General features: G+C 44.8%; 3 protein-coding genes across 6 annotated transcripts in view; 2 read left to right on the plus strand and 1 right to left on the minus strand.

The window, feature by feature from the left end:
* Positions 1–9,546, plus strand: part of CLTC (clathrin heavy chain) — a gene marked incomplete at both ends in the record, with an annotated part of 28,369 nt that extends 18,823 nt beyond the window's left edge. For both annotated transcript variants that reach the window (XM_079545143.1, XM_079545144.1), the window contains 13 exons: positions 38–221; positions 555–747; positions 1,219–1,376; positions 1,568–1,732; positions 1,824–1,931; positions 2,044–2,211; positions 2,368–2,517; positions 2,785–2,916; positions 3,083–3,193; positions 3,896–4,066; positions 4,373–4,594; positions 8,647–8,722; positions 9,422–9,546. In XM_079545143.1, coding sequence (XP_079401269.1) covers positions 38–221; positions 555–747; positions 1,219–1,376; positions 1,568–1,732; positions 1,824–1,931; positions 2,044–2,211; positions 2,368–2,517; positions 2,785–2,916; positions 3,083–3,193; positions 3,896–4,066; positions 4,373–4,594; positions 8,647–8,722; positions 9,422–9,546 — 1,963 coding nt within the window. The remainder of the gene's footprint in view (positions 1–37; positions 222–554; positions 748–1,218; positions 1,377–1,567; positions 1,733–1,823; positions 1,932–2,043; positions 2,212–2,367; positions 2,518–2,784; positions 2,917–3,082; positions 3,194–3,895; positions 4,067–4,372; positions 4,595–8,646; positions 8,723–9,421) is intronic.
* A 2,530-nt stretch (positions 9,547–12,076) lies between these two features.
* PTRH2 (peptidyl-tRNA hydrolase 2) lies at positions 12,077–12,592 on the minus strand (the record flags this gene model as incomplete). Its single annotated transcript, XM_079545086.1, has 1 exon — positions 12,077–12,592. The coding sequence occupies one exon, from the start codon at positions 12,590–12,592 to the stop codon at positions 12,077–12,079; it is 516 nt and encodes a 171-aa protein (XP_079401212.1).
* Positions 12,593–19,583: 6,991 nt separating this feature from the next.
* VMP1 (vacuole membrane protein 1) overlaps positions 19,584–21,591 on the plus strand; it is a gene marked incomplete at both ends in the record, with an annotated part of 49,674 nt that continues 47,666 nt past the window's right edge. For all 3 annotated transcript variants that reach the window (XM_079545194.1, XM_079545196.1, XM_079545195.1), the window contains 2 exons: positions 19,584–19,659; positions 21,329–21,464. In XM_079545194.1, the coding sequence (XP_079401320.1) occupies positions 19,584–19,659; positions 21,329–21,464 (212 nt within the window). The remainder of the gene's footprint in view (positions 19,660–21,328; positions 21,465–21,591) is intronic.

Consider the following 21,591-nt stretch of genomic DNA (forward strand, 5'->3'; position numbering starts at 1 on the left):
TACTTGATTTACAGTAGTATTTTCTTTCTCTGTGTAGGAACCTGCAGAACCTGCTGATTCTCACAGCTATTAAGGCTGATCGCACCCGTGTCATGGAATACATCAACCGCCTGGATAACTATGATGCTCCAGACATAGCCAATATAGCTATCAGCAATGAGCTGTTTGAGGAGGCGTTTGCCATCTTCAGGAAGTTTGATGTGAACACATCAGCTGTACAGGTATCCTAAAATCTGTCCATGATAACTGTGACATGTGCATCCTCACGTGAGGATTTTGTTGTTAACTTGTGACTTTGGTAGTTAATACCAGTTAGCACCAAAAGCTGCTCTGTGTCGTGTCCTGTGAAGTAGAACCAGTATTTGGTGTGTATCCAATCCTGTAGTGAGGGAAGCTTCTTAAGCATAAAATCTTAGTACTGTGTGCATTGTGTAGTGTTGTCTGTTTTTTGAAAGCAACTGTGGATTCACTGAAGAGCTGTAATATGAAACACGTATCTTAGTATCTTGTAAAACTTAATAGACAGTGACTGATCATGGTAACCCTCTCTGTAGGTATTAATAGAGCACATTGGAAACCTGGATCGTGCATACGAATTTGCTGAGCGCTGCAATGAGCCTGCTGTGTGGAGTCAGCTGGCTAAAGCACAGCTTCAGAAAGGAATGGTAAAGGAAGCAATTGATTCATACATTAAAGCAGATGATCCTTCCTCGTACATGGAAGTTGTTCAAGCTGCCAATGCCAGTGGTATGAAGAAGTTTTATATAAAATCTTGCTGTTGATCTTGCTTAGTTTTTTTTTTGTGTGTGTTTTTTTGCATGATCCTCAGAAGCTGCAGTTCTGCCAAACCTATTTCTTGATGTAAGCAGAAGAATCTGATGCTTCAAAGACTGCCCTCAAGAAGGGTGGGAGAAGATACTGTACTGATTTTGCAGATAATTAGTTGTCTTGTGGCTACCTTTTTTACATAGCTGGAGGCTTCTGTCAGAGCAGTTGCTTCTAAGGAGGTCTTTGCATGCAGTTAATACCAGAATTCACTCAGTTGGGCCTGTCATAAAGTGACCTTATCTAATGTAGCACATGCAGTATAAAGGCTGGCCTTAATTGTTGGGGAATGTCTATTGAACTATTTATAGAAAACTAGGTTGAGTGGAAGTATAACTAAAGCACCAGTGATCTCAGTGGTGAGAAGTAAACATTCTGAACTCTGTTTGATAGGAAACTGGGAAGAACTGGTGAAATATCTTCAGATGGCACGCAAGAAGGCCCGGGAATCATATGTGGAAACAGAATTAATCTTTGCTCTTGCTAAAACAAACCGTCTGGCAGAGCTAGAAGAATTTATCAATGGACCCAACAATGCACATATCCAGCAAGTGAGTGAGACTGATTTTCAGTTGTGCTATGTCAGCAGTGGGGGTTGTTGTAAAGTGGCATTGGATCTTCTATCTCTTTGGATATGTAGGTCTTGAACCTTAAAGGCATTTCCATTTTGATAATGGCTTGAATGCTACGTATTTTAAGTCTGACTGAACAGCTCTTATAACTCGGTTATGCTCTCCTGCAGGTTGGTGATCGCTGTTATGATGAAAAGATGTATGAAGCTGCTAAGCTGTTGTATAACAATGTGTCCAACTTTGGCCGTTTAGCCTCAACTTTAGTTCACCTAGGTGAATACCAGGCAGCTGTGGATGGTGCTCGGAAAGCAAACAGTACTCGCACGTGGAAAGAGGTAAACTTACTGCTTGAATAAGTTAAAGAACTCCAAAGCTCTGGCCTCTTCAGAGGCTTTCTACAAACTATAACTCAACTGTTCTTTCCAGGTCTGCTTTGCTTGTGTTGATGGAAAAGAATTCCGCCTGGCCCAGATGTGTGGACTTCATATTGTAGTGCATGCAGATGAGTTGGAAGAGCTTATCAATTATTACCAGGTAATTAAGCTGACTGCTATTGTACAGTCAAAGACTGCGTTGCCAGTAGAGTAAAGCTGACAGTCAGTGAGATTTGTTCCTAATGTGAAACATCTTTAACTGTGTTTTTTAGGATCGTGGCTACTTTGAAGAGCTGATAACTATGTTGGAAGCAGCACTTGGACTTGAGCGAGCACACATGGGGATGTTTACAGAGTTAGCAATTCTTTACTCCAAGTTCAAACCACAGAAGATGAGGGAGCACTTGGAACTGTTCTGGTCCAGAGTCAACATCCCCAAGGTGAGACACCTCAGAGTTGTTAAACCTGGAACTTAAAACACATCTTCAGGATTGTGTGTTCCCTAGCTTTTGCAATAGCAACACTTGAGTAGTGTTGGATGCTGATAGCAATATATGTATATATTGATTGGAATTTCTAAAATGCTCTTTGCTTAGGTTCTGAGAGCTGCAGAACAAGCCCATCTCTGGGCTGAATTGGTGTTCTTGTATGATAAGTATGAAGAATATGATAATGCCATAATCACAATGATGAATCACCCAACAGATGCTTGGAAAGAAGGACAATTCAAAGATATCATAACTAAGGTATTACTTTCCTAGTGGAAGGAGGTAAACTTTTAAACTTTACGTGCAATTCCATTCTTCACCTGTAGTCTGTTTAAAATTGAAAGTTCTTGGTACTGCCACATAATTTCAAAAGAAGACAACTACAGTAACTACGACGACTTCTAGAGACAGTCTTGCATTTGTGGCTTGGTTGTGCTGGAATGTCTTAAGGTTATGTCCATAATTCATTTGGATTCCTTTACAATCAAGTTTCTGCTCTTAATGTATGTCCTTGTTCATTTCTAGGTGGCCAATGTGGAGCTGTACTACAAAGCAGTTCAATTCTATTTGGAATTCAAACCTCTGTTGCTCAATGATCTGCTGATGGTGTTGTCCCCTCGACTTGACCATACTCGTGCTGTTACCTTCTTCACAAAGGTAAATTTTCTACTGTTCAGATCAAAAATAAGTTGCAATTGGAAAAGCATTTAGGTATAGTAGCATTTCAAAACGTTCTGCTACTTCACTGCCTTTCAGGGAGAATGCTAGGGGGTGTCTGGAAAGAGTTACTGTGACTTAAGTTGATCTGTCTGCTTCCTTGAAGGTTAAACAGTTACCCCTGGTTAAACCTTACTTGCGCTCTGTTCAAAATCACAACAACAAATCAGTGAATGAGTCCCTGAACAACCTCTTCATTATTGAAGAAGACTACCAGGTATGTATTGTCTAGAAAGGGTAGCTGCTGAAACAGAAATGGATTTGTGTTATGTGTGATCCAAAACAGAAGGATCTACTTGTGAACTTCAGATGAAGTTCTAGCTGGCTTCTGTGTCAGTATTAACCTAGTGTTCTGAGTCTGTCTTTAATGTTCAGAAACACAGGTTTCTCTTGTTTTCAGTCGGTTTGGCCTGCTTGCTGTTAACCTACATTCCTTAAGTGTATGTGTTCTCTGTGGCTTCAAGCAGGGTTAGCTGAGGCTAGGGAAGGATTAAGTGAAGAACTGTCAGTGACTTCTTGGGAGCTTTCTGGGTTGTTCCTGCTGAGGAGAGTGGCAGATTCCTACCTTGAGTGTTACAGATCTAGCCTTTATTTTAAGAAAACAATGGATGCTAAAGAAAGAATTTGAAGAAAGGTCAGTTACGTCTAGCTTTTGTACTGTTTGTAGGCTGTACAGTAGATATTCAGTCTCTTAACCTCAACAATCACTGCTGAAACGTATGAACTGGAATACTCTGAGCTCCATATGTGTCAAATGCTAGCTTGACCAAAAAATATAGATCTTTCTGCAGGTCTAGTTAGAATACCTGATCTTCTTAGAATTACAAATATAGAACAAAGATGCAATTATTTTCCATACATCTTAGAGGATGCAATTGTATTTGTGAGATGTGAGTAACTTTTGTTGTTCTTGACTCAGGCCCTTAGGACTTCTATAGATGCTTATGACAACTTTGACAACATTTCTCTTGCTCAACGTTTGGAGAAACACGAGCTGATAGAGTTCCGAAGGATTGCTGCATATCTGTTCAAAGGAAACAATCGCTGGAAGCAGAGTGTGGAACTCTGTAAGAAGGACAGACTGTACAAGGTGAGACACATATGCAGATCTGGTTTAGTATACTTGACTTATTTGAGGTCTTTTGACTGACTCCCAAACTCTCAAATTTGATCCCTCAACTTTCCAGTCGAGCTGCATCTTTTTGGATGCCACTAGGTGGTGCCTCTTGGTACTCTTAGTAATCTGGCAAATCATGCTGGGGAATTCTTAGAAACAAATTGTAGAATCCTTTTCTTTGCTAATGTCAGTAATAAGTTGCAGCTTAGTTAAATACCACATCCATGTCAGTGAGTGTACCTTGGTACATCAAGCTAACCAGTCTCTCTCCTGTTGTAGGATGCAATGCAATATGCTTCAGAATCCAAAGATACTGAGTTGGCAGAAGAATTGTTGCAGTGGTTCTTGCAGGAGAACAAGAAAGAATGCTTTGGTGCTTGTCTCTTTACCTGCTATGATCTTTTAAGGCCTGACGTTGTCTTGGAAACAGCGTGGAGGCACAACATCATGGACTTTGCCATGCCATACTTTATTCAGGTCATGAAGGAGTACTTGACCAAGGTAAGAGCAGGTGCTTCTCCACCACTGAAAGCTCGTTAGTCACTGTGGTGCGTATGCCTTGAGACTGTCTGCTTGCTACTAACATTGATATGGGCTTTGTCAAATGTCTGTCTGTCCATGTCCACACTTATTTTTCAGTCCATCTGGGGAGAGACTTCGCCCTCTAAGAGACTGAAACATTTGCAGACTCCGCCCTTTCTACCAGTTGCAGAACATGCATCAGTAGTATTTGCCTGGCCATGGGCAGTGTCTTAAGTAGCTCCAGGATTCAGGCTTTTTATGTGCCATGTCAATTGGAAATCCCAGCAGGGAATAAGCTAACTAAATTCTAGTCTGTGTACTAAAAAAGCTTGATTATTGCTAGAACTTGAGTTAACTTTGTCTGCTGTGCATTTAACTTTAAAATATGGCTCTGATGCTTAATGACACTAATTATCTGTATGACTCAACTCTTGCTTGAAGTTGCATTAGGATGGCAAAAATGCTCGGTAGTTTTCTGAGAGACTTGAACCAGATTAGTCACAGCTAAATGCTAGCTGTCAATTGCAGAATTTGTCCTGCTGAAGCTATGTCAGTGGATAAAATGGCCTAAATCCCTTAACGTTCAAAACTCTTCTCTGTGAGAAGTAAAAATTTAGTTCAGTGCTTGAGTCAGTGAAGTCCACAGTGCCCCTTTGTCCAGTAGACTTGACTGGCTGTTACACAGAGGCAAGACTCTGTAGTCATATAGAGATCTGCTATCCTTGAGTGCTGTACCCTGGGGGAGGTGGGAGCTATGTAAGCAATAATGTTGCTTATCAGATATGCCTGATGTACTGAGGTATTACTAGGCCTCTCTTGGGACTGGTAGTCCTGGAGTAGGATTCTTAGATTAAAATGTGACCTACTGAAAGATGAGGTTATAATTCTAGTTAGCTGATGAAGTCAATGCAGTACAATCTGGCAACAAGCAGAGCTGCCTTTTTAAAGCAGATACTTCTGGTGTATCTTTATTTTCACTCTCCTGTACCTTAATTATTTCTTCCCTGACACTTTTGTTTCTACCTCTTATATGCTAAATATGGAATTTGATTTTTCTAAGCTGCACCTTCTGAATTCCTTTGCAGGTTGATGCAATAAAGGAAAAGGTGAAAGTTGATTCTTGTTTTCCATCTTTAAGTCTGGAGGACTAAGTCTAAGGATTCTGCATGAGTTTTTTTTCTTTCCTACGTTTATTACACTGCTGCTACTGCTTTTTCCCCAAACAAAATATCACTAAAGCATATGCAAATCGTTTAACTTTATGAGTAGCTAGTGCAGTAGGACAAAAGTAGATTCATTGCTACTAATAAGCTAATAGAACCTCAGGAAGGGCGTACAGGTGATCAGCTGGATCACAGTCAACCTGATGTCAAAGGGATAAACAAATCTTGCTATCTGACTGCTAAACTGACCAGAAGAATGACCTACAGTAAGGAATAAAGTCTTCTCAACTGTCTCTGAGCCATAAATCAGTATAGCATTTGCTAGTTACAAGGACTGTGATCCAGTTTCTGATCTCTTGACCACTACTAATGTGTGCTGACAGTAGGCAGAATAGATACTAGCTGCTTCAGAAGAGACTCTTCCTCATTCAGGTTCCAGTTCTTATGGTGCTAGTTTAATCCACACGGTGCTCTAGATCCTGCAGTAACTTAAAACCCCAGCTTTTAGACCAAGTCTGTGGTTCCCTTCCCTGTAGTAAATTTCTTTTAGTTGTACAAAAAGAAACAAGACTGCCTTCCAAGCTCTTCAGCTTCATTAAATTTCTTTTGCTACCTGTTTTTAAAAAAAAAAAAAAAAAAAAATTGCTCTTCTGAGGCTACTCTGGGATTTGCCTTTTGCTATGCAATGTTGCCCCTCCTAAGGGCAATCTCTAAGGCTTCTGTCCATCTTCTTCTGTACAAATACCACTTCAATTCTCCTTAAAACCAGCCCAAGTTTTAGTTTTCCATTAACGTGGTCGAGCAAAGGGCAAACAAACTGACAAATGGCTTCAAGATGGACTATGTGCAAACTGCTTCTTGGTGATGAGATGACTGTAAATACACCACTGGAACTCAAGGCTAACCTGACTAAAACATGTAGTGTAAGGTCCTTCAGCAGCTAGTAAGTGAGGCAGTAAGAAAGCGTGTGTGTGAAAAAAGGTAATTGAACTGCAGTGTTTGCATAAACTACGCATGTGTAGCAGTCATTGCAATTACATCCCACTATCCTTAAGCTACAAGGCATTGCTGTGGGCTGCGTGTGGTTTTTGGGGGGAGCCTGTATGGCAGTCATCTTCAGACCTCACTCCTGCTTCAGTACTTTTGCCTCTTTTTCATGCACACATAACACAATAACATTGAATGCATGTTACTTTTCCTCTGCAGCTTATTGCAGTCCCTGTGGAAAAGCCTTTTAAACAATCTTGTAACAAGTGTGCTAGGGTACTGAACCTGATGAAGCTCAAGCAAGTGCTGTAAGAACCATCCTGCAGGCTGGTTGCAGACTTGTTCTTGGAATTGTTTGTTTAACTTTGAGGAGAGGCATCAAAACTGGGTCAAAAATGCATGGAATGTCCTGGGCTGGAGGCTTTCCAAGTGTATGTAAATCAAAAGCCTCTGCTGATTAGCAATCTTTGCACATTCTCCTTGGATCTGCATCTCTAAACTTGTGCTTTTATGTTCACTGTGTTGCTATTTGAGCTAAAACCAGTGCATTCTCAGCACGGTTTCTGGAAATGAGTCTTAAAGGATACACTCATGCACTTTGACAACAGCAAGCCAGATACCGGTGTGAGACAACAGAAAGGCTTGCCGTGGAAGCCAGATCAATGAATGAACTCAAAGCTCGGGACTTACGCCACTTCCTGGAGTACTGCCTCTAACAGAGGTTACAAATTAACAGGTTTAAGGAAGGCATGTTGTAACTTGCAATTCAGAAGGAAGAAAGCTGTTAGTGCTGCCTGCAGGTAATTGCTAAGTAGCACAGTTACACTGAAAACTGTTCAACTCAGCTGAACAAGTAATGCTGACCCTGTGTAAGTACAGGAGGACCTATCTTCAAGCTCCTTTATTAAGGACACATGAAATGAAAGACTAATCTGGTTTGCGAGTTGTCTTACTGTTTTACAAAGTAATTGGCGTGATTGTTTCTGACTTCACTCTAAATCTTATCTCTCAGGTAAAATATCAATACCTAATTTGTACGGTTTTAGTTTCAGGGCCTGCCTTAGACCATAGCAATGATGAGTTTCCTGGTATCTGTTTTAGTAGCAAACGATACTTCACTGCAGAAGAAGTTTCTTCTCTTCCTTTTTGTAGGGGGGGCTAACAGCACAATCCCACTTGCTGTGCAGCAGAGTGAAGCTGGCTAGTCTTGTCCTGTTATTGTGTGTAAAGCTCACACAAGCTGAGTATTTGTGGGTTTAGGCTGACTGCCACACAGTTCTAGAGTGGAAAAAAGCAAGTCTTATACACATGCATTCTCTGCATTTGAACTTAAATTGCATGAGTGAATGGGTTTGGAAAGTGAAATCTTGAGGCTCAAGTGACATGTCGGATGCTATTGCAGTCTGCTCATACAAATACCAACTTCAGATTACTTTGCCTCAACGTTATATTCAGGGAAACCCCTCCAGGTCTGAACGCTGTCCTAGAAGTTGCTCCAGCACCAAAGATCTCCAGCTGACACTGTGCCAAAATCTGAGCTTGTGACTTCAGGCTGTTGGTTTGGAGCCGTTGGAGCAACAGTCACTCACGAGCTTACTGATGTCAAAGTAGCTCTAGTCCAGTATGGGACCTTTCATACAGAGCTTCAGCCTGGAGCCACTTTCAATGAAGTTCCACAAATCCCTCAATTAAGGGTTTTTTTCAGGAAACGGACAATCTTGACTGCACCAGTACCAACATTGCTACTTGAATTGATCTGAATTTGTAAATGGTCTCCTTTTCTTGATGGGTGTTAACATACCACTAAGGCTTTTCCACTTCTCTGCCATGAATAAGTACCTCATCTAGAGGAGTTGTTTTAATTGTTGGTCTCGATTCCAGGTGGATAAACTGGATGCATCGGAGTCCTTGAGAAAGGAAGAGGAGCAAGCTACTGAAACACAACCTATTGTTTATGGTAATATTTTGGTTCATGTGTTGTAATATATTTGGCTTTTATATCAACGCTTCTTGATTTTCTTCCAAGAAATGTTCTTCATGTGAAAGCAAGTCTTAAGGAAACGTGTTCTGAAGTATAACTACAGTATTGCTGCTGAGACTGTATGGGGACTACAGGATTTGAGACTGTCCCATTACAGAAAGGTTTTCATGAGGGAAGCAGCATGGGAGCTGTTCTAGAAGTGCTTTATTTTAGATCTTGCTATTTATTATCTTGGATATTCATAGCCAGATTATTCCACTGATTCTAGTTAATTACAAATAGGAATTCTAACGAGTGATAAAGGGGCCTTCAGTCCATGGCTGGCATCCCCAGGCACTGCATCCTGAAGCAATGTGATAATTGTGGACTATTAGCTGTAAAGCCACTGGGGGTGATGTTTCAAGACCTAGCTGTGAGTACAAAGCTGATGAGTAGTCTGATCTATATTCTCTCTAAAGCAAAAAAATCTCATAGCAGTGTTTCTTTAGGCATGGTTAGCAATTGAGCATCTGAGATCTTTTGGGGAAATATCCATCCCAGCTGCTGAAGACTCTAAGTCAGTCATAGGGAATTATTGTTGAACGCACAGAAGTCAACAGGGAGGCTGCAGGAATTCCATCTGAGCTGCCAGTACCTCACAATAAAGGTGCAACTTCTGGCTGTTCTGTCTTCCAGGTCAGCCACAACTCATGTTGACAGCAGGACCCAGCGTTGCAGTTCCTCCACAAGCACCTTTTGGCTATGGTTACACTGCACCACCCTACGGGCAACCGCAGCCAGGCTTTGGGTACAGCATGTAAGGTGCAGCACAAGTCTGTTTGGAGCTAGCATATTTTCTTACTGAAACTCCACCGTCCCTCCCCGCTTTAACTCATAACAGGGAAAAAGCAAAGAGTTCTGCCTCGTGTTCTTGTAACCTTTATTTCATGAAGGACTGTTTTTTCTAGCGCAAACTATTTGAATCACTTATGTTAAATCTTTTTCACATTCCATGTCATTTAGACTTTACTTTAAAAGGGGGAATAGTTTAAACAACTTTGTTCAAGTGGGCTTTTGCAGGACTGCTTATTACCATTAAGTCTATTGTGAAGATTCTGATTTGCACTCTATAGTGTTAAACTCTAATATTGAATCTTAAGTTCATCGTATGTGAGCAGCTTACAGTATGTACTGTCTATTCTAAATGCATTTAAGTCTCACTGTATATTCAGAGAAAGCTGAAGTGAAGATACTTGTATTTGACCTTGCAAGACTGCTGACAGAGACAACACTAATCAGCATATCCTACCCTGATGGATTACATAGCTCTAAAAGAATTTAAAATGCATACAGACAACCTTGCCTGACTTAAAATTATGAGTAAAAGTTTTTTTCCTTAACCTATGCAGGTTTTTCCAGTTATGCATATAGAAAATGCTAGTGTCTTTTTGCTCACTCCATATGTAACAGATGACCTTATGTTGTGCTGTATCCTGTGCTTTTGTGGGACATTCCATTCAGGAACAGAGCACCATGATTCCAATCTGTGTATTTACTAACCCTGCCCTGAGGTTTGTGTATGTTGGATATTGTGGTGTTTTAGATCACTGTTTTGAGTGTACAGAAGAGAGAATTCAAGCATATTGCTGTTCAGTTTTGTTTGTGCAATTTGAAATTACTCAATTTAAAAATAAATTACTGGACTGTGGACATGCTGCATAGTAGTAGCTTCAATTTACTGTTTTCAAAAGGACCTTCAACCTCAAACCAAGTATTACCACACTAGCAGTATGGGGCATACAGGTGCATACACTTAAGGGTAGGAGGGGCCATTAGAATAGCAGCAGTGGAGACCATTAGTGGTGTCTTGCACTGAAGGGATGATACAAGAGAATACATAATGCTTTTTCTACAGAAAGATTAGGCCAGACAGAAGAGAACGGCACTTTTCAGTAGTGGGCTGCATTGTGGTCAACTGCAGCATCTTTGACCAGATGATACATTAGGATTGTAGTAGGGTGTGTCAGTTAAATTGAGATTATGTTCTAGGTATGTAAGTTGCCTTAAATATATTTAGCTTCAAATAAAACGGACTTAAATGTTTCTCTATGAATACTGTCATATTTGAGCGTGATGAACATTAGAGCATTGACCCTGTTAGAGCTGGAGACACTTCTGTCTCTTAAGCAGGAGCCATTGTCAACATCAGGTTCCAGATTTGAGGCTCAGTCTCCTTCCTGCTTGCTCGTGTGAACTTTGGTTGTACTGGGTGTCAGTTGAGCAGAGGTAGAACCTATGTACCAGTGTGATTTTAACTCTGCCCAGTTAAATCTCAAAATTGAGTGTTTCCTGAAATCATATCTTACTGAGGATTAGCAGCTCCTCAGGTTAAAATTAGTTTCCTATAGGATGAACTGTTAACATGTGGGTAACTCTCATCACCAATACCTGCCTACAGATGCAGAAGCTGCACAGCCTCATCCAGAAAGGAGCGCAGCTTGCATCTTCCCCTTAGAAGTGTTTACTGGCTCTTAAGCATTGAGCTGCAAACCCTGTTTAACTTGTTCAGTCTCATACCAGTTACAAGGTATTGCATCAGCTGCCATATTGGAAACAACACAGTAATTCAGCTCCAGCTCTCTCCATCTGAGTGGGGCAATCTTCAGCTGCTCCAGGATGTAGCCTTCTCTGAATTAAATGTCTTTCAAAAAAGCAAACAAACCAACAAAAAAAAACAACAAAACTCATACAAAGGAAAGGGTGGGGTGGAAACTTATTTTTAGCACAAGCCTTATTCACTTATGCCTCCTTTGAGCTGCTGTTCAGCCAGTGAGCTTCACACAATTCAAAATCCTCGATTCACTGCACAAGTTTTAAAAATACTGGATTCCTTCTTTTGGGTTGTAAAACCGTCAGCACTATTTTTCCCAACTCCACCAAGCCTAAAATCATAGAATGGCCTGAGTTGAAAAGGACCACAATGATCAGCTGGTTCCAACCCCCTGCTATGTGCAGGGTCACCAACCTGCAGACCAGGCTGCCCAGAGCCACATTCAGCCTGGCCTTGAATGCCTGCAGGATGGGGCATCCACAGCCTCCTTAGGCAAACTGTTCCAGTGCAAAACCACCCTCTGTGAAAAACTTCCTCCTACTATCTTCTTTCCCACTTCAGAATGCAATACACAAGCTAGAAAAACTCATCAACAGCATTAAGCTTTGCAAATTTACATCTTTTACAAAAAACGGTAACTTTATTTCTACTGGAGAACACACTGAAACATCCCAAATCTGGGATTTTATCCCTTCAGCACCCATCTATACCAGTGCACTCAAATTCCTTTGCTCCCCAGCTCAGAAGAGTTTTAGATGACCAGAAACTTTATCTACTACATCAGCAGGTCCCGGCCCGATACCGAGGACGGTCTGGGAGCCTGGCGCTATCTGAGTGCGACCAGCATCCTGTATTAAGCTCACAGTCAGTCCCAGGCGCTTGGCATCAGCCAGGAGCTGAATCAGAGTCTCTTCATCGGGAGCTTTGAGGACCACCTTGGGCTGCCCGCAGTACTCCCACTGCTTCAGGAGCTCGGGGTTCCTCCTTTGAACCTGCTTGTAGGCAGAAACGGCCGCGTGGGAACACTGCGCCGCTACTTTACCCTTCCCCATCTTCAGATCGTTGCGGACGATCAGCACCATCTTGAACTCTCCCGACTCTCCCATGACGTTGCTTTCGGTCCCACAGCCGCCGGCGGACGCCGCCATGGCGCGGTGCTGCCGCAGGAGCCGACCGCGGATGCCCCATCCCAGGCACACACCGCAGGCAACCCCCGCCAGGATGCTGAGGAAGCCGGGCTTGGAGAGGTAATCCATGGCGGCTTTGGGAGACGGGCTGTGAAGACAGAGCTCACCGTGATCAACTGCTTACTGACAGGCCGTATTTGCTAACAGGCCGCTCCCCTTTCAGGCAGCGGGAACGGTCACAGCACGCGGCCTTCCCCCGCCTCCCCAGCAGCCAAAGCCGCACGACTTCCGCTGGTTCGGGAAGCGGGAGCCGCACGTGACTGCAAGCCGCCGACAGAAGCACCGCAACCTCACCGGCCTCACCCAGCGCCGGGCCTCGCACAACCGGCGCAATTCGAGGCCGACGAAAGAAAGAAAGGCGAAACGGGCCGGCTTCTCTCAGGGCCCTCAGGAGAGCCGAGCCCCGCCCCGCCCCGCTCACCTGCCACCTCCGCGCGCCCACCACGCTGCTGCCGCGCTGCTGCCGCCCCGCTGCCGCCCGGAGGTGACGCCACGGTCGCGCGCCAACGAGGATCAGAGCGCCTGCCGCCTCCGCTCAGCAGCGGGCCGGGGAAAGGAGCGCGGCGCGCCGGAAGTGACGCACTCATCGATTTCGGTAAGAGGAGGGTAAGAGGCGGGCTGGCTCCACCTCTACTTCCGGGTTGGCCCGGGCCCAGCAGGAGCAGCCGGAGCGCGGCGTGGTGAGTGTGGAGCGGCGGCACGGCACGGCACGGCTTTCGACACGGCTTTCGGCGCGGCTCTCTGCCGGGTGAGGCTCTGCCTTTATCGTCCTCGCGGAGACACCTCTTCCTCGTGGTGCTCCTCAGCGCTGCGGCCGCCCGGCTCCGTTCCCCTCAGGCCCCAGCCCCGAGCCCTCGTCTCTATGGCGACAGCTCCCCCTCAGGGAGGTGCGGTGTCGCAGCGCCCGGCGGCCCTTAGAGGCCGGGGCAGCGCTCAGCGGGCACTGCGGGGAGCGGAACCGCCGCGCTGTGCCGGCCCGGGGTCGGCGGAGGAACGGGAGCGGAACGGGAGGGGCCCAGGTGGGGTCTGGGAGAACCCGAGGGGCCGCAGAGCTGTGGGGTTCGGGCGGTGCTGCGGGCAGCTCGTCACCGGGCCGCGTGGGATCCGTGCGTCTCGTTGGGTAAAAGCCCGGCAACCCTGTGGCCGGGATCACCCGGTGCCTCCCGAGGGACGATGACTGATGACACAGGGAGAAATCTGTCCTTTGAGATGGGTCGCATTCCGGTGGTCTGTATCTGCTTCTCTTGCACTCTGCTCCCCTGGTTGGCTGCCCTGTCGCCCCCCCCCCCCCCCCCCCCCCCGTTCTCTGTTATCTCCATTCCCAAAGCAAAGCAGTGCTCTGTCCTGCCGGCTTGGCTGGGTAAACCCACATCCCTGAGGTGTCTCAGCGTTACCTTCTGTTGATGGAAGTTAACATTCACGTGTATTTGTCTGCTTCTTGGCTTTCTATCTGTTGGCAGCTAACGATGACAGAAGCAATAAGATTCCTCCTTTCTTCCAGTTTTGCTGCTCAGACATTTTGACAAGTCGCACAGGTGACTTGAGGGAAGGGTTGCTGTATGTGTTGCTGTGTGTGACGGTGGCAGTTTGTCTGCAAAGTGCTGTGAAAGCAGGTTATCTGCCTCGAGCTGCATGTGTGAAACATCCTCAGGGTCCTCTCTGCCCTTGTTCTCTCTGCTCTGCCAACAAGTGGGTATCCTGGTTTAGTTCACGTTGATTACGTGGGTTGGGAGGGGATGCAGCGTTACCCTTTGATGCCTTGGAGCATGTGAAAAAGGCTTCATAGTGACATTCCTCTTTCTTTTAGTTCATTGTTTCTGCAGCAGGGAATGGACTTTGTTATTATTGTTATTCCTTATTGGCAATAGATAATCAAAGATTACTTCATCCTTTGTTTTCAGAGGAGGGTTTGAACAAACACATTTCCAGTTGTGCAATGGGTGGTTAGTACTACTTGTTAGTTTGAGCTAAGCTCTTTGTCCTACTTAGCAATGAAATCGGTGGGACTTGTAAGCTCTGTGGGAAGGGAGAGGAGAGCACTCATTGGCTTTGAAGTGGGAATTGGGAATGGGAAAGGTGAGTGTGCTGGGAACGGGGGCTGCCCTTCTGGCTGGAAACTTTGCCATGTCTGCTTCAAAGCTTTCTGAGTTGTTGCCTTTGAATGCCTTTTCAATCTGTCATAACTGTTTCTGACTGCATCATATTAGTGCCGCTTGTTAGAATGTCTTAATGCGTATTTTGGGATCTCTGTGTGTGTTTTTCTCCTTAATAAGTTCTAATTTTAAAACAAAACGATTATTATTCCTGGTCTAGAGTAGGAGTAGGCTGTTTTTTTCAGGTACAACTGCAATGAGAAATTATCACCTTCAGTTAGGACTTTAACTGCAGCTGGCTGGAGAAGTGTCAGCTGGATGGACTTTGCTGTTCCAGGAGGACGAAGGGCGCAGCCTCAGGGCTGTTGCAACACTGTGCTGTTGCTGTAGCAGGTTGGAAGCACAGCCATGAGGTTTGGTGCCACACTGACCAGGCAGACCTGGGGAACAGTGAGGCTGATGGGTAGGTCAGCGTGTTTGGAAGCTGTAGAACGAATACTGTTCCCACTTAAAAGGCTTGGAGTTGAGCTCCGTGGTTCACATTACAGGCAGGGTGTTCTTACTGGATAGCTGAGGCAGCCCTAGTGTGACCTGTACTGGTTCCATCAGTCTCTAACTCTGGGTTCTTTCCGAGCTGCTTTCTAGCAGGATTCTGTTTTGTGTGGATGTGTTTCCTTGTGACAGTGACCTTCCTTTCCTCTCTGGGGCACAGGCAGCCTGCCCACGGAGAGCTGTGACACTGCCAGGATGTCTGCACGTGGCACCCCTGCAACTTGTTTGGCTTAATGTTAAACCATCCTTTCCTAACAAAGATGTTCCAAAATCTTTTTGGAAAAGTAGAAATTTGATCTCTAAATGGTAACATTACACTTCTTTTTTTGGTGATTTCCTCTGGCTAGGAATTGGAAAATAGGTCTGGTGTACAGAGGCATAACCCACAAAAAGGAAACCTGCGGTCTTTAACTGAATTACTTGCTCTTTCCTTTGAGGGATTAAACTATTTTAGTTAGAAAAACGTGGGGTTTTTTCGTGTGGGAATAAAAGTACTCCTATCAAAGTAGCCCATTATAGCTGTGTCTGTGGAGACTTTGTACATCTCTCAGATGTGTCCTCATTTACTTTAATTGAACGCTTCCCATGAGCGTTAAAGGACTGGAAAAATAAAGTAGTTACTTTCTATATTTTCTGTGGCTTTTAGGAGGGTTGTTAACCTTCAAGTGAGGGAGTCTGTCAGCCCTGTATCACATGGTGAGCAGTGCTGTCTCTCTGTAGGTTTGGGAGAACTCTCACTTTGGTCTTGAATGCCTCCAAAGCTGAGGACGTATTTGTTCCGCTGGCTTCAAAGGCAGAAGAAGTAGTGAAGAGTGGCACAGTTTTACGGAGCCTAAAGGGTATGTAATGCTTTGCTTTGAGACCAATCTCATCCCGTGTTTAAAGGTGTTGGTGTGCAGGCGGTCTGCCTGCTGCAGGAAGGTGCTCTCAAACCTTTGCTGTGCCAAGGAACTGTGAATGTAATCTCTGTCCAAAGCGCTGCCTTTGTTGGGGTGTCTGAGATCTGAGAGAACTCTGTGAAAGCCCAGCTTTTGTTCTTTGTTTTCTTATTGTGATTGATGAGCAGGGAGGCAGGTGAAGAAGAAAATCGCTATCAGAAAAGTTGAGGAGAAGGAAGAAGCAGAGTATTGGCTGGGTTGGAGCATGTGCCTTAAAATGCAAGAAATGAGAAAAGGCAGAAAATGGTGTGCTGCTGATGTTCCCCCCCAGGCACCTCAGCAGAACAACCTGAACTATAAGCATGGTTCCAACAGCTGAGTGACTTGTAGCTGTTAGAGAGGAGAGTCAGGGCTCCAGGGTTCTGCAGGGGCAGAAGTGTGAGAATTAGGGATCAGACACCATGTGGGAAAGCAGTGAGATCACCAAGTTCGTGTCACAGCTTCCTCACTGTTCCAAAGCCATAGAAAGGAGTCCTCAAAGCATCCTTAGTGCAGAAGTAAGGATAGTCAGCTCTGCCAGCACCCAGCTGCCTCTTCTTTCCTTTGACGTAAGTGCAGCAGCACAGAGCAGCCTCCGAGCAGCAGGAAGAAGGGACTTCTGTCCTCTGTGATCACAGAGTGCAGAACTTGCAGTGCCTCCTGCTCTTCTGCTCCAATAGCTTGTTATGCTTGCACTGACACTGAAGCACCAGTCACAGCCTCGACAAGCCCTTCCCGTTGGCCAGTTTACATTTTGCCCAGCAATAATTGTCTTTTTGTGCTTAATGTTATGGATTTCACTATGGCTGAATAATGCATTGTGGGCTGTTTGTTCAGCCCCACAAAGAAGCTCTGTGTGACACAACAACAGCTCAAAGTTGTTTTCCTCACTCTCTTAAATAGTTTATATCTATTTTTGCTGGTAGCTGCTCAGTGCACTGGGTATATTTCTTTTTGAATATGAGCTGTGGGACTGTTCAGGGTTCGAGAGGAGTGATGGTCTGTTTAGCAGCTGGGACTTGATTTTCTTTGGTGAGCTTCCATAGGTTTGGTGTGGACGTGAGGACGTGGACTCAGTTAATGAAAGGTCACTGCAATTTGGCTCAGTCTGCTATTCCAATTATCCCCAGGTGAAGACATCCCTGCAGGAGCCATAACTCTTACTGGTATCAAAGAGGTGGGCAGACTGGGGTGCTGAGCTGTGTGCATACCCTCCTTCCCTCATGCTAATATACTTTAAGTATAATTAGGCTGCGGTCAATTGAGAAGGGCTTTCTGCAACCAGGAAGGGGCTGGGTTCTGAACCGCTGCCCTTTGGGACTGACCCTGTGATGGGCACCAGATCTCCCAGTCACCTGTGCTCTCAGATGGGAGTTTTTATAGAGCACTTCTGCAGAGTGGTGGGACTCTAGGACCTTCTTAACAAGTGCTCAGCCTACACAAGTGTGCGAGGGGGTTATTTGTCTTTGATGTAAATACTGATCTGTGTACTCGAGGTAGTGTTACGCAGAGCTAATCCCAGATTAGGGCCTTCCCAGGCAGGCGGGATGCAACTGGTTCTGCTGGCTGTGGTCGTGGAGGCTGTGTGTAGGTAGCAGCACAGCTGGGAGCTGCAGAGATGGGTGGGTTTTGTGTGGCAGTGGTACTGAGTGCAGTGCAGAGGGAGTGCTGTGCATGGCCGAGACCTTCATGTCCAACACAGAAAGAGTCTGTGTTGCATGAACTGGCTTGCTTGAAATGGAATGAAGCTGAATGCAGAGAACAAACTGAGACTTCAGTTTTGAAGGCTGGATTTGCAAAGGAAAAAGGTGAGTTTCATAATGAGCAACGTGTGACTTCCACTGATGGCTTGAGTAAAATTTTGGGGTGTTTATCTTTAAGAATGTGACTGCAGTTCCCTAACATGGAACTCTCCTGCGTTGTGCCCCAGGAGCAGCAGTTTCTGTGCAGCTGGCAAGTGTGGATGCCCACTTCCAATAATGCTGTTCAGAGAAGGAGCTTTCTGTGTGCAGTATGTGCACATCTGGCTTGTGTGTGTGTACATGGATCTGATATATGTGCATAAATACATACCATTATGCACGTACAAAGCAAAACCCCCATGTAAGTGCCATCACTAGAAATCGAATGCTCCGCAGCCTGCGGGGTTCCGGTGCTCTGATGAGACCAGGAGGTGGCCCAGCATATGATCTGTATGTCGCTGCAGCAAGTGGTCTGTGCCCTGCAGCCAGGCTGTGGTGACTCCAGCCATTCTCTGGGGGGGGGGGGGAAGGAATTTTGCATTTGTCTGCTGTTGAATGAGTGGCTGCAGAGCTCCTGCTGTACCACCTCAGTTCTCTGCTGCCCTGAGCTCCTTGGGGAGCCCTGCAGTGCTGGGCCCAGAAGCTGCAGTTTAAATGGGAGTGAAGGTCTCACTGCTGTTTACCAAACTTAAAGTGCTGCTTTGGCTCTGAAGGTCAGTGTAAATCAAAGGGGAAATATATATATATATATTTTTTTTTTGCCATAAAATTTTAATTTCCTGCACTGGGCAGTTTTATATAACCTGTCATTTTAATATCACACTGTTTCCCAACAAAAGCAGCGTATCAAACCCTGTAAATCAAGCTTCCTTGCAGTGAGAATTGTAATGCAAACGAGTTGCTTTAGCTTTGTGGGACTCTGTTCTCCAAAATGAAATTCCAGAGGCTGGTCTAAGATTCATGGGAGGATGTTTAACGCCGTGGCTCTGGCTGGCTGCTGCTTGTGTTCAGTTGCACAAGCGTTGTCAACTGTGCAGAATGAAAGCAGCTCTTGCAATGTTCCGTTTTACGCTGGCTTCCAATTGCTGTGCAATTTCCTTTCCTGGATAAGGAAAACCACAGTGGTTCTCGTGAAACTTTAAGGCTGATCTCATCAAAAGAGAGACTGAACTTGCAGAGAACGTTGGCTTTTCCAAATGCTTTTCATCAGGCAATGCAGAGCTTTCCTTTTCTGCTTTAGAGATATTAGACTGTACGATGTGAGATGCAACTCTGGATCTTGGTTACCATGTTGAGGGGTTCTTTTTATGAATCTGGGAGCATTTTGAGATCTGCTTGCATGTGGCTTACCACAGAATAGATCCTCTCTAATGTGAGAGTCAAAGCCTGAGCTTCACTTTGGGAATGAATGGGAGCCCATGCAATGCTCTGCTCCTTCTGGAGTGCCAGCAGTGGGCTGCTGGGTGCAAGGGCTGTTTCACAAGCTTTTGTTCAGTCATAGAAATGAGGGAGTTTTGTCACTGAAGTGCAAAAATTCGGATTTCTGTAGGTAGAAAGGTTTTCAACTTTGTCATTTGTGGGAATGGAAACACTTCTGCTTTTCCTGGTGTAATGTGAGATAACTGTGGTTTGGGGAGCTGCTGGGTGTTTGCATGCATCCTTTGACTACTGAGTAAACAGTCTTTGTAACAGCAATGGAGACATGATGCTCTTTGGTTTTGTTCTGTTAGATCCCTGTACGTGAGTGATCTATGAAATGGCAGAGAATGGAACAGATTGTGACCAGAGACGCATAGGAATGAGCAAAGAACAGCACAATGGGAACTTCACAGGTAGGTAGGAAATGTCTTCATGTTCTCAGCTGGTCAGCTTGGTGTGTAAGTGACCAGCACAGGATTTGAAAAGAATTTATGTTGGTATGCTTTATGCCCAGATAATGCAAAAGGAGACACCTGAATTACTACTGGAAACTTCAGTCTGAAATCTGGAGAACTTCTGTAATGTAAAGCCACAGAATGGTTTCATGCTATCTGCTGCCATTCAGCTTCTCTCTTACAGACTTCTCCTTCCAGTGTTCTTACTCTGTAGCTCGTATGCATGTGATCCTCTAACAGTGGTAGGGGCTGCAAGCTAAAAGCTGAAGAGTTGATATGGGTAATAAAATCTGTTATGCTCTGGGAGAAATCCAGTTTTCAGTCTCCCAGTTTCTAGCTTTTCTGTTGACAACTTCACTGTAATGCATCACTTTCAATTGTACGTCGCTGGCAAAATAGTTAACAGCTTCATCTCCTGCCTTGCCTCTGTTGTTCTTACTGGTATGTCTGAAATCAGCTTGGATTGGTGTTTAGAATTTGTGAAAAGTAACCTGGGAACATTTAATGAAGACCTTTGTCACTGAATGCTCTGTGTGGTGTGGAGATGGTTATCATCTCAGTCGGTTTCCTGTCTGCCTTTGAATGTGCCAGTTCCATATTTAATTAAGTTTTGTAATCAAGTGATTTCTCAAGTTGTTCACAGGCTTACACCACTGCAGTCTCTTACAACGTTTATTAAAATTGTACAAAGTTGCAAAAAACCCGGGGCTGAAACATTTTTATTAGACATATCAAGTGGAAAAAGTGGGGAACAAAACTTCTTGAGCAAGGAATGAGGTGAGGTTGAAAGAGAAGCGTGTGCTTGTGTGTATGGAGCCAAGCAAAGCCTTCCTGGGGAGTGTGGGTGTCCAGTACTTGCTGCTGTGGGATTCCTGTTAGTTCATCTGAAGCAACAGGCACTTGCAGCTGAGGAAAATTAGATGGGCACCGTGACTGAGGTGCAGTTGGTGTTACGGTGGTACTGCACTGCAATGTAACCAAATCACTGTGGTTAGAAGCAACGAAATGTATCGTGTCAGTTTAAGTGAGGGGCTGTGGCGTGTGAGCAAAGCCTTCTCACAGGATCACAGGAGCACTTCCCTTCTGGCAGGCTCCTTTTGGAGAAGCTGAACAGCCTGGCAAGGCTTAACATAACCCAGGGATTCTTACTGGGAGGGCAGATACTGTTATCCAGTTACACGGTGACTGGGTGTGTGGAGAGCACATGTAATTCAATCTGCTTCGATTGGAGCAGTCTGAGAATAACTTTGGAAGAGAACCAAACTTGAAAGTTCAGAGTGAAATGTGGGCTGTGCAGTGGGCGATAGAGATGCCTTTGACCTGGTGTGTTAGCTGATCTGAAACTAATGGTGCATAATGCTAATACATTTAACAGACTTCTTGCACCCTGCGCCCATTCTGGAATGGTTGTCAGCTACATGGAAGGGAAAAAAACCCCACATTTCTGTACTGGTGGACACGTGATTTCTCATGGCTTTGGAGCAAATGCTTTGTGATCAGTGAAGGTGATGAGTGGAGCTCGTGTTCGCTCCCTAACAAAACAAATAATTAACTGTGTAAATTTGGGTGGGGTGGAATCTGAACCGTCAGCCTGTGCTTTCATATTTCTGTTGCTTTTCATTTGCAGATTCCTCTTTGTTGAGTGAACGGAAGCGAAGGGACCGAGAAGAGAGGTTGAATATTGTCCTCTGGAGGCAACCACTTGTTACCTTGCAGTATTTTTTCCTGGAAACTCTAATAAACTTGAAGGAATGGACCATAAAGTAAAGATAATTTCTTTAACTTCTTCTAAGCATTCTGGGGAAACCCATGCTGTGATTCAGTAGCTCACTCTGACATCTCACTTTCCCCGATGATTCATAGCTTTTAAACTCTTTTTCCAGAAAACAT

The sequence above is a fragment of the Tetrao urogallus genome (genome assembly GCF_951394365.1).
Source record: "Tetrao urogallus genome assembly, chromosome: 20".
Classification (NCBI taxonomy): Eukaryota; Metazoa; Chordata; class Aves; order Galliformes; family Phasianidae; genus Tetrao; species Tetrao urogallus.